The following is a 12639-nucleotide window of genomic DNA, read 5'->3' on the forward strand; positions in this document are numbered from 1 at the left end:
GGTTCATCTCTCCCTCCAATTCCCCCCCCCCCATTTTTCCCTTCCTTCTCCTAATGTCCTCCATGATATTCCTTATGTTCCACAAATAAGTGAAACCATATGATAATTGACTTTCTCTGCTTGACTTATTTCACTTAGCATAATCTCCTCCAGTCCCATCCATGTTGATGTAAAAGTTGGGTATTCATCTTTTCTGATGGCTGAGTAATATTCCATTGTATATATGGACCACATCTTCTTTATCCATTCATCTGTTGAAGGGCATCTCGGCTCTTTCCACAGTTTGGCTATTGCAGACATTGCTGCTATGAACATTGGGGTGCATATGGCCCTTCTTTTCACTACCTCTGTGTCTTTGGGGTAAATACCCAGGAGTGCAATTGCTGGGTCATGGGGTAGCTCTATTTTTAAATTTTTGAGGAGCCTCCACACTGTTTTCCAAAGTGGCTGCACCAACTTGCATTCCCACCAACAGTGTAAGAGGGTTCCCCTTTCTCCACAACCTCTCCAACATTTGTTGTTTCTTTCCCTGTCCATTTTTGACATTCTAACTGGTGTAAGGTGGTATCTCAATGTGGCTTTGATTTGGATTTCCCTGATGGCTAATGATGATGAACATTTTTTCATGTGTCTGTTAGCCATTTGTATGTCTTCTTCAGAGAAGTGTCTGTTCATCTCTTCTGCCCACTTTTTGACTTGATTATTTGTTTTTTGGGTGTTGAGTTTGAGAAGTTCTTTATAGATTTTGGATACCAGCCCTTTATCTGTAGTGTCATTTGCAAATATCTTCTCTCATTCTGTGGGTTGCCTCTTTGTTTTGTTGACTGTTTCCTTTGCTGTGCAGAAGCTTTTTATCTTGATTACATTTCTTTCCCCATTCCCCTTTCTTCCTTACACCTGCAGAGAAGATGGAAACCTACTCTCACTCTCTTCATACCTCCCTCTGAATTTAGGTCCTAATTCTATACTTGAATGCTTTTGTTTTTTTAACAGCAGTAACTTAAAAAGAATCTTCATTTCTCAAGAATTCTTTAAGTGAGGTATCATTGGCCCTCAACTTTATGACTTTTTTTTGTCCTATCAATTTTTTAATTAGCTCTTGGCACTTCTGCTTATCAATGTTGTTACCACAGCTAATGTGACTGTCACACCCATATACCTCATATGATAAATGGCCTGTGGTGAATGTGCTGGTTTTATTTGCTTTCAGAATGACTAGTTCTTTAAAAATTGAGCACAGAGATATGTGCAGCCAGGTTACAGTAACAACGTGATAGAGTCACTCACTGATCAAGTCATTTCTGGCAGTCTGACCATTTTCTCTTTATTTTCTCCACCTCGCTAATGGCAGGATCTCTTTGATTAAGAAGTCAGTTATGCAGTGACAAAAGAATGCAAGTGGGATTTGTGCCTTTTATCTGGGCTTCTGTGTATAACTGGGATTCTGAGAAAACGACTCTGTATGTCTTTTTGAATAATTGTAAAACCAGCAAGATTTACCAGTGGAATGCAGCATGGTAGGCTGAGATAGTCCTGAATGAGTCTTTTTAAATCTAATCTCAATTTTCTATGTAATTTTCTGAAAGTAGAGATATATCTGTGTGGCCTACCTCCTTATCTGTAAAATGAATAATCCAGTTAGCTGACCTTCAGGGTTCCCAGCTGAAAAAATTCATACTAAAAAGCCTTGTGTTTTAACAGCTACCTCTTCAACAAATTATATAATCAACTGGGATATCTCCTGGATATTACCTACAGGCAACTTAAAATTAACATTGTGAAATGAACATCTCTTGCCCCTCAAACTTGTTCCTCTACTGTGTTTTCTGTCTGGTCACTTATGCTCAAAACCCAGTGGTCACCTTACCTCTTCCTTCACCCCCTGTATCTCATGAGGCACCAAGTCCCATGTTCTTCCTTCCTCAGTACTTTTCTCCATCTTTGTTTTTTCCCACTCCTACAACCATTGCCCCAATTTAGACTCTTGTCATCTTTAGCCTAGTGTCCTGCAGTGGCCTAACCATAAATTTTACATATAATTCTATAATTAAAGCCTCCACTTTAATCTTGACCACATACGACAGTAGCTATACAATTCCTTGACCTATTCAGACTCTTCCCTGGTAATAGTATTTTGAGAGACCTACCTGAAAAAAAGAAGAAGTCCAAAGATTTTAATAATAGTATTTTCAATAATGAAAACAATTGGGATACCCCAAAATGAGTATTAACGAGCAAATGGTGTAAATTATATATAGTGTGTATCAGAATAATCACTAGATAGTAGATGCTCAATAAATTCTTACTGAGTGACCAAATGAATGAGGCCTGGAGCTATAAAGATAACAGGGTGTGGATTAAATCACACCATTGACATGTCTATGAAATAATGTTAGCTGGGGGAAAAAAGATACTGCTCTGTAAGAATGTTTCCTGCATTCAGATGAATCAGGATATATTATAGATACACTGCCTATCAAGTGAATTGGAAACCAAAATCACATCTGTCCTATCACTAATACATCTTAAAAATACATGCCGTCTACCCACTCAGGACACTGGGTGTGGCTAAGATACTTCATTGGCCGGAGTCCCTGAGTCCAGCTCTTGTGGATTTTTAGATCTGTGATCTTGATCTCTTGGGCTTCTAAGTGGCTGAAAGCTCAGCTTCTTCTGGGCCCACCCAGAGAGCTGGCATCCCCTTCTAAGTAAGCACTATGTTCTCTTCTAAGAGGGTGGGGACTGAATCACCATACAGGACTTCACCAGCCAAGGCAGGGGGAGAACGCCTATCTGGCTCAAGGCGTCTGGGAAAATTAACTAAACTCTGCTAAGCTATGTAAACCATTCCTTAAAGCCCAACAACATTAAAAAGTAAACTGAATTAATCATAATCAAAATTTTCTCTAGGAAGTTGTTTAAGGTCAGACTTTTTTTTCAATGACCCTGTGCTTTGAGTAAAGGCATGTTACTCATGCCTTGAGTGAAGGTATGACAGTTGAGAACATGGTTTTCAAACTCTGCTAGGACACTAGGATTCCACAGGCTAGACCAGTATGTTCCCACAGCTAACATCAAATAATGGTGGTCTTTTTCTTAGGTCCAAGAAAAGTTGGTAGAAAGAGTTTTGTCAATGGTACATTTTTTTCTCCATAAACGTTTTTAATACGTCAATACCTGCTACCTAATTTAAAAAGTAATAAAGAAGCCTTATGGGATTATTTGGCTAGCTGAGTGTTCTTGGTCTAATAGCTTGTCTTGTGGCCCACTTGTTCCCCTGCTGGTTTAATATTGCATACATACATTTTTTGCTAGTAAGCTGCTCCTTGTTCATCAAACTGAATTGAATGTGTTACTGTCATGGGGTCAGCACAGGGTAACTTGATTTCTAGGTGCTCCACCACTGGCCTAGGTGTCTGTGTGAAATATAAAACCCAAATGTTCTTATGTAATTCATATAGATCATATACTCCTAGGAACCATGTGCCTTAATGAAAATAAGCCTTGGTAATGGAAGTACAGATCCACCTGGCTTATGCCTTCAATATAATGACCTCTGGAAAAGCCCTGGAAGAATATGCTCTGGTTTTTGGCACTCAGCCTGTAAGATTCTTCCCTTATTCCCTAACCTAAGGCATAGGACGGGGACTTCCTAGGGCCCTTGCGTTCTGATTGATAATACCTGCTATACGTCTAGTGCCATGGTATGTCCTGAAGTCACCACGGTTAAGATACACTTTGGTGCATGTTTTAATGACAACACATAAATACCTCGTCAGAGCACTGGTTTTAGTAAGTCTTACATTAGAAAAATGAGAAATTTCTGCTGAGAGAGCACAGAAAACTGGTAACAGAAGAAAGTCAGGCATGGTTTCACAGAGAGGTGACATTGGAACTCAGCCTTGAAAAGCAGAGATTTGCCTGCTGAATGTCAGATGAGGGTGGGAGAGAAGGGATGGCAAAGCCTGTCCAGCCACAGAACAGTTTGGGTAAAATCACAGGGGGCATGGCACAAGAGAGACGGGTTTACTCGGCATGGGGCACGTTGGGGGCAATGGCAGATGGTGAGGCCAGGGATGGTGGACAAGGGTCAGATCATGAGGGACAGGCTGAGGCATTTGAACCTTATCTTGTAGGGGTGAAGAACTACTAAGGATTTTAAGCAGATGAATGAAACAGTCAGATTTGCATTCAGAGAAACCTCTGGCTACAGTTGGGAGAATAAATAGGGGGCGTGGGAGAACAGTTGGGAATGTGTTGTAGAAGTCAGAGTTATTTTGACAGGAGGTGATGTGGAGGGTGGGACATGGTGGGGGGGCAGAGAGGGAGGACAGGTAGAAGCCTTTAAAAAAAGAAACCAACACCATTACAGGCTCCCCTAAGGGTAGATGGTGCTCTGATAAGTGGGCGGGGTTGTCAAGTCGGCTTTTCCTCATGTAGAAAATGGGAACAATTATCCTTACCCTTCCTGGCTTAAAAGGTTACTGAAATGGCATGAAACATAATCTGTATTTAATAGTATTTTTATAATGATTTTCATCCACAGAACAAATACCATGAGGTTGAGTGATATGAAATTGCCTCTTTTATGGCCAAAAAAAAAAAATCAAATATCAGAAATTTCATATGATTCAACCTAGTAGTTTTTGACATTTTTCCTGTTACTTCCTGCCTCCTTTTTGGCCATATCATTGCCCCCTCCCCCACCACCACCTTTTTTAAGACGAGCAATACATTTCATCAAGGGGATTTCCAGGAATTCTGGGGAGACAGGAGTATAAAGTATACAGGCTTTGGAGTCAAACCCAGAATCAGATTTTTCTCTGTAACTGATGAACAGTGATCTTGGCCTAGTCAGTCCGTTTTAGCCTTCTTTTATTTTTCCCATCTGGAAAATAGAAACAATGCCTGCCTTGCCGTGTTACTAAATGAGAGAAGTCACGCCTTGTGAGGGTGTGGCATGTACAAGGTGTTGAATAAAAGTTAGTCTCAACCGCCACCCCCCCCACCCTTTCTCATTTTCCCTACTTGTTCACAGAAGGCTTGGCATAGAACCCTAGTTAGCAGCTTTCTTGTGGCCCAGAAAAGCTGAGTTAAGAGCTGCATACCGGGGATTTGAGTGTCAGAAATGTTCAGCTGTCATAATAACTTCAAGCCAAAACCTTTTAAACTAGTGACCATTTAAATAATCAAACTTGATTCCATGGAATTGCTTTAGTGCACAATTTGTGTCAAGTTTTTCCAGAATGCCACAAGTCTAATCACTTTCCACATCATTCAGGAAGTTACTCATTTAGCCTTTCCAATAAACTCATCCATACAGACTGTGTCATGCTCCCCTGGTGGTGTCATCACCTTTTTTTTTTTTTTTTAATGTGATAACTGCTTTTTGCAAAAGGAAAAAAAAAGTATTAGTATTCATTTCCTTATATTCATGACTCTGAATCCAACCCAAAAGATGAAGTCACAATTGCCGACCCTCCACACTCCCGGGTCTCAATAGCACAACTGGATTTCTGCCTCAGTTTCCCTGCTGAACATTTTCCCTTATGAGGAGTTCTGACGGTGCATTAATTCAGTGGGGGTTTTTTTTTCTTATTGAGCTTATTGCAAGCACCATTATTGTCCCAGCATGTATATGGTGAACAAGACAGACAAAATCTTTACACTCTAGAGCTTATATTTTTATGACAACAATCAAATATTTTCAGAGTGGGTGAGTGCTATGCAGGAACTAAATAGGCTAATGGGACAGATAGTGCTGGTATCAGATAGAGGGTAACAGGGTTGACAGGGAAGTGAGACAGGAACAAGGCCCTGAGGTGGAAATGAGTTTGGCATATTTGAGGAACAGAATGGCTGGGATTCTTTCTCCTTTTCTTGACAGAGGGATAAAGTGGTAGAAGATGCAGTAGGAAAGTTAGGGAGCAGATAAACATTACTCTCTGAGCTTTGACCTCCAGCTTCCCTGGAGGGTTGGATTCTGTAGATAGCCACAGCCTTGGACCTTCCTTTAAACTCGATGTATGCCGTCCAGAAGAATTCTGTAACTGCTCTTCTGACCCCATCGCTGTTGCATGGAGCCTGGCCGCCTTGCCCTTCCCCTTGCATTTGACCCTGACTGAAATCAAGTCAGAATCCTTGGTTCTCTGGTAAGTATGGCCTTTTTTCACTTAAAACTTAATCACTACTAAGTAATGTCTGCTCATGAAGATGGAAAATGGAAGTAAGGCAAAATTTAAAAATTATCCACAAACCATCCAAAAATAAATACGGGTAAATACTGGTTATCATTTTGGTATATGTCATTTCAGATATGTATTCATTTATACATATATATACTTTTTTAATCAAAATATCACAATATGACTTTCTTATTCAATGATATAAACTTCTATATCAACAAGTCAGTGTCTGCTTCCATGTTACTTTAATTTGTCATGCCGGTGATCTACCACAGCAGTTAATACATGTTAAGAACACTGGTGATTTTACATCCTTTCTGAGGTAAAGAATAGCTAAGTGACTTACTTACCTCAACACGGGTAATAAGTAACAGTGCTGAAGCAGAAATGACGTTTCCTACACATCTGCTGTGGGCTAGGCATAGTGCGAGCCCCAACACGGAGATAACTTCTCATATTCCCTTAAACCTCACAGGTTAGAACCCCGTAGCCCTTCGGTGACCCCAGTGGGAGAAAGGCATCTGGACGTCCACACCCAAGATGGTACGTAGCATGTACAGAAATCAGGGTGCAATTAGGAAGGGAGAGGTGGGTGCTGGACAACCTAAGCTGACAGTCTTTATTCTCTTGCCTCAGGCTACAGTCCAGTCTCATGTTCTGCTGCCCCTCCAAGGTGGCTCCCCCACCCCGAGCCCCTCATCTCTTACCTTCTCTGAGGTTCATCTATAAAATGGGTATACCCATCTATAATATGGTTTTTATTATTGTTGGCTGTTAAATAGGAATAAGGCCCAGCCCTGGGCGGCCAAGTTCCCAGGAATAAGGTGGGTCCCCACCAATGCCCTTTAAAAAAGGGAGAAGGGAAGTGTCAGTGCTTGGGACCCGAGGGCATTGAGGAAGAAGGGAGCCAGCTAGGATCTGTTTTTCCTTACTGTTATTGAAGGAAATAGTGAGGGGGAAAAGGAGATGGGGGCGGGCCCTCCAGCAACCTCTTTCAGATGTGACATGATAATGGGCTGTGTGACAAGTAATGATTCCTTTAAAGCTCTGCTGGTTTCCTGGGGAAGTTGCTCACGCGTTGACCCACTGAGCTGCCATTGGTTTCCACATAAGGCAGGGCTGGCAGCCAATAACGGGCATCACCAGACAGTGGGGAAAAGGCTAGGAAGCAGAGACTGAAGCAGGATGCCTCATATCTAGGGTCTCTGAGCTGTGCATTTGCACCCTGACAGTAAGTTGTTGACAGCAACCAAAGAGACTGAGCAAGTGTTGTTCCCATGGCAGCCAGGCCCTTAATAGAAGCAAAGAGAATAAGCTTCTGTGTGGGACCAAAGAGGCTTCTTTTCCTTTTGTCCAAAGAGCACTGGGGAGGTGGCACATACTCGCATGTCTATGGCCCTGGGTTCTATGTAGTTGGGTCTCTACCACTCACTCCCTGGGAGTGGAATATCTCTCCTCTTCTTGGGCTTCATCTTCCATTACGAAGCTGGCTCAGGCTCTCCCTAATTGTTCTTTTCCCCATGCTCACACAACACTCTATTCCACTATGATACCACATGGCACAGCTTAGCACATTACATTGTTGGTCTCCTCTGTTAGACTGTGAACTCCAGAGCTAGGGACTGTGTCTGACTCAGCTTCCTATCATCCCATTGCCCAGCTCAGTAACCGACGTGGGGTTAGCATGCAGTAAGGTTTCTTGAATAAATGAACCTGTAAAGTGGAGATGGCATTTGCATGCCTTTGTCCCAGGACTGTTCTAAACTTGGAGTCAAGCGTTAACAACTTCTGTCTAAATGCTACCATTCGCTCACTGTGCAGTAATGATAATAAGAATTCACATGTGGACAACACTTTCGAGTTCATGATGCAGTTTTGCATCTATTATCTATTTGATCCTCACACTGAGCCAGTTACCACTTTATCATTTCACAGATGGGAAAACTGAGCTCAGAGAGGTGAAGTGATTGGTTAAGGTTGCTCAGCAAGTAAGTGAGGGGGCCAGAAATGGAACTCTGACCTCTGACTCAGAGCCTGTCTTCTCTCTATTCCATATTGTTACTTCCACTGCTGGAACACCCTTGATCCATTATAAAACAAGCAAACAGAAACCTCTCCATTACGAACTTTAAGTTCATGGCAGATTACTGCCTTCACCTCCTGCCTAATGGAAACTTGGCTGTCCCTCAAGGCCACGTTTCTTTTCTTTTTTTTTTTTTTTTAAGATTTTATTTATTTATTTAACAGAGAGAGGCACAGCAAGAGAGGGAACACAAGCAGGGGGAGTGGGAGAGGGAGAAGCAGGCTTCCTGCCGAGCAGGGAGCCCGATGCGGGACCCGATCCAGGGACTCCGGGATCATGACCTGAGCCGAAGGCAGTCGCTTAACCAACTGAGCCACCCAGGCGCCCAAGGCCACGTTTCTATATTCTCTTCCAACCTCGTGACTAGAAGCTGCCTCTGCTCACATATTCCCCTGGGGCCTCCCTTGGCTGTCCTGCCATTCCCTGTCGATGCTAACCTACCCCTACACTTCTACCACATGCAAGTTTACTTCCCCTTTGGGGCTTATGCTATCTAGCTCAACCCATCAGACCCTTGTCCTGGGGTTTTGACTCTTGAATGAGTGAGCCAAGAATGGAGGGGCATGACGGGCGGGCCTGTCCCTGAGGCACATGCCACCTTCCACACTATCTTTGTGGGAGCTGTTGTTTGACTGCCTTGGTCCCTAGAGTCTTCTCCACTTCAAGTCCTGCCATCACCCAGGAGTCCTCACTGTGTGGATCCATTTACCAGCCTGGTCTCTTTGTTCCTTCATGTCGGCAGCAACAGTAACCCTTGCCTCAGACCAACGGCTATACCTTGGACCTTCTCAGGACCTGGAACCACTACTCCACCTGAGAGATCTTGAGGCCTGGCGCACTGCATCTCTGACGTCATCCCCTGGCTCTCAGCTCTCTCACTCTTTCACTCCGCTGGGCCTGCTCCTGGACACCCTGGTTAGCACCAGGCCTTCGGCCTCACTGTTTTCTTCCAAGTCCATCACTCCCCTTATGATTTCTCTTCCTTCCCCATTGGCCTCGACCTTTAGGGCAGCACGAAAACCAGCATCATCCTCTTTCTGCCACACCCATTCTGAAAAGTTTAAACTTTGTATCCATCCAACCTCTGCCTTCTCCCCCTCTACGCTTGGGCAGCTGAACACAACCACGCAGACTGGCTTGAAAGCAACTCTGTGGTCATCCTTGACTGGGCCCTCATAGCCATTGCCATCTTGGTCATCTCTGCACAAGAGGTACAAATTCATTGACTGACGAAACTGATTCACCCCTCCATCCGTTGGGCAAATATTTATCAACTGTTCTATGCCAGTCAATGTGCTACACGTTAAACACAGTACAGAAACCGGTCTGTGGACACAGTGCCTGCCTTCACGGGGGAGAGAGGCCTGTCCACTGAGTGCGGACATGGAATCACAGTTGTGAAGAGCACTGTAAAGGGAATAATCCCAAGTATGGTAACAGCACACAGTAGGAAGACCTACTACCCTAGTCCGCTGGGTCAGAGAAGGCCCCCCCTGAGACACTGACTCTTAATTTCAGGCCTAAAGGAAGGGTTCAGATTGCTAAGTGAGAGCCGTGGTGGTGGAGTGGAAGGGCTTTCGAGGTGGAGGGAAGAGTCTCTGTGAAGGTCCTAGGGCAGGCAGGAGGAAGGAAATGAAAGGCGGTCCTGTGACAGGGTATAGAGGGCACTGAGGGCAAGGTTGGAGAAGTCAACATGAGCCAGATCTTGGGGGCACTTTAAGGATTTTGAACCAGTTTTATGCAGAGGATGGCATCATCTGATTTGCCCTGTCTTTTAAAAAGGGTCAACCCATTTGTAGTACATTGGAAAAGTTGAATAAGTCAACCAGATAAGCTGTTGTCTGTCTATTCAATGACTGATGGCTTCGTGGAGACAGATTGGAGAATCTTCTTTAAACTCCAAAAGGCCCATAACTCACTTCTGATCCCTCCCACCACCACCACCACCACTACCACCATGTTTGGCAATTGACTTGCTTCCTACTTCTTAGGAAACTAAAAATATCAGCTGTGAACATCCTCAGTTTCCTGCCTCTACACCCACACATTTACCTAACTGCACTTCCTTCACTTCCTTCCTGCCCATCTCAGAGAAAGAAGACCATCCTCCTTTCTGAGGCCCATCCTTCCCTCTTCCACCTTCTCTAGGACCAATACCATGCTGCATTGCTTATTCACTCCTTGTCTTGTACACACACTCAGTGGTCTTCCATTCAGACAAACAAAAATCAAAACCCACTCACCTCCTATCACCCTAGCTACTACTTCATCTCTTTCCTTCCGTTTATAACAATTTTTATATAGCCTACTCTCCCAACGTCAGGGAGAGTGGTGCTCCCCAGATAGTCCATGGACTCTGCATATTTCCTGGCTCCTTTGACGTTAGACAGGCCGAAGTGACTAGCATCTCACTTTGGACCAAAGCATAGGGTAGCTGGCATGTGACCGTCCCATGATCTCTTCAATGGCTGAGGTAATTGTGAAGGGGGTTTTGTCTTCCAAAGTTACAACTTCAAGATGATGGAGCCCCCATCACTGTAAGTTGCTCGGTGACTGTGTACAGCAGTCCCCCAACACGTGAATTTTTGCTGTGTTAAGTCATGGAGGTTTGGGCGGTTGTTCATTACTACGGCATAGCCTAGCCTAACTAACACATTTAGTCTCTACTTCCTCCCCTCTGTGCACTTTTTAAAAAAGAATTACATTATTTCTGACCTCCTTTTAGTCCTCAGAATCCTCTCTATTGACATTTTACTCAGGCAAATGCCACTACAATTCTTCTATTGCTAAATCACCTAATTTGATTTCCCCTTGTTTTTTTATGACCTATTTGATACATTTCTCTCACTCTATCAAAGTAGAATCAAATGGCTTTTATCAAGTCAAACCCCCATTTAAAAGACTTCTATGGCTTCCAGAATCAAAGCTTATTAAACTGACATTTGAGATCCTCAGTGATTTACCTTGTCCTATTCTCCTTTACACAGCCTACACATTACTCAGTACAGCCTTGATGAGCTCCTTCTCCTCTTTGACCTTCATCATGCTGTTCCCTGCACCTGTCACATGTTTCGGTCCCGGTTTCTCCTGTCAAGTAATTTAGACATGTGTGCAAAGATGCTGGCATAAGGACTGTTTATAAGAGCAAAATTTTGGAAATGATCTAAATGTCCATCTCTAGGTGATGACTTAAACAGGTTATGGTAAGTTCATGCAATAATACTATGAAGACGATAATGATGATGTGCAGTCATTGAAGTTGTTCACAATTTATTAAGTCTATAAAACAGTGAGCTGGTATACATTGTATCATATTTGTTAAAATACATAGGAAATATCTGGAGGAATGTACATCAAAATGTTAATGGTCACAAATGAAAAAAATAGATAAGTTGGATTTCATCAAAACTTAAAACTTTTGTGCTTCAAGGGTCACCATCAAGAGAGTGAAAAGACAGCCCACAGAATATTAGGAAACTTACAAATCATACATCTGATAAGGTACTTCTATCCAGAAAATATAAAAAACTCTTACACTCAATAAATAAAAAGACAAATTACCCAGTTAAAAAATGGGCAAAGGATCTAAATAGACATTTCTCCAAAAAAGATATACAAATGGCCAATCAGCACATGAAAAGATGTCCAACATCATTAAACATCAAGGAAATGCAAAACAAAACCACAATGAGATACCACTTCACACCCACTACGATATCCTTGATCAAAAAGACAGATCATAACAAGTGTTAAGGATGTGGAGAAACTGGAGTCCTCGTACACTGCTGGTGGGAATGTAAAATGGTGCTGTGGGTTTGGAAAACAGTCTGGAAGTTCCTCAAAAGGTGAAACATCACGTCACCGTATGACCCAGTGACTCCACTCCTAGGTGTAAGTCCAAGAGAAATGAAAACACATCCACACAAAAATGTGTACATGAATATTCACAGCAACATTATTAATAGCTAAAGAGTGGAAATAACCTAAATGTCCATCAACATGATAAGCAAAATATGGCATACCCATGCAATGGAATATTATTCTGCAATGAAAAGAAATAAAGTCCTGATAAGTGGTATGACTTGGATGAACCTTGACAACATTATGCTAACTGAAAGAAACCAGTCACAAAAGACCACAGATTGCATGCTTCCATTCATATGAAAGGTCCAGAATAGGTATATCTATAGAGACAAAGTAGATTCGTGGTTGCCTAGGGCTGAGGTGGGGAGGGGATTGAGAGGAAATAGGAATTGACTGCCAATGGGTGTAAGATTTCTTTTGGAGTGATGGAAATGTTCTAAAATTGATTGTGATGATGGTTGCCCAACTCTGAATATACTAAAAACCATTAAATTATATACATTAAAT

At 42.7% G+C, this 12639-nt stretch overlaps 1 protein-coding gene across 1 annotated transcript; it reads left to right on the plus strand.

Annotated features, from left to right (window-relative positions):
- Window positions 1–3510: 3510 nt before the first annotated feature.
- Window positions 3511–11825, plus strand: LOC118003963. Its single transcript, XM_034995100.1, has 5 exons — window positions 3511–3603; window positions 3698–3704; window positions 5951–6152; window positions 6661–6728; window positions 9011–11825. Exons 1-5 carry the CDS (start codon window positions 3511–3513, stop codon window positions 9445–9447), a joined length of 807 nt encoding a protein of 268 aa, XP_034850991.1. The 3' UTR covers window positions 9448–11825.
- The last annotated feature ends 814 nt before the right edge of the window (window positions 11826–12639 follow it).

The sequence above is a fragment of the Mirounga leonina genome, unplaced genomic scaffold (assembly GCF_011800145.1).
Source record: "Mirounga leonina isolate KUSES-001 unplaced genomic scaffold, KU_Mleo_1.0 Mir_92, whole genome shotgun sequence".
Lineage (NCBI taxonomy): Eukaryota > Metazoa > Chordata > Mammalia > Carnivora > Phocidae > Mirounga > Mirounga leonina.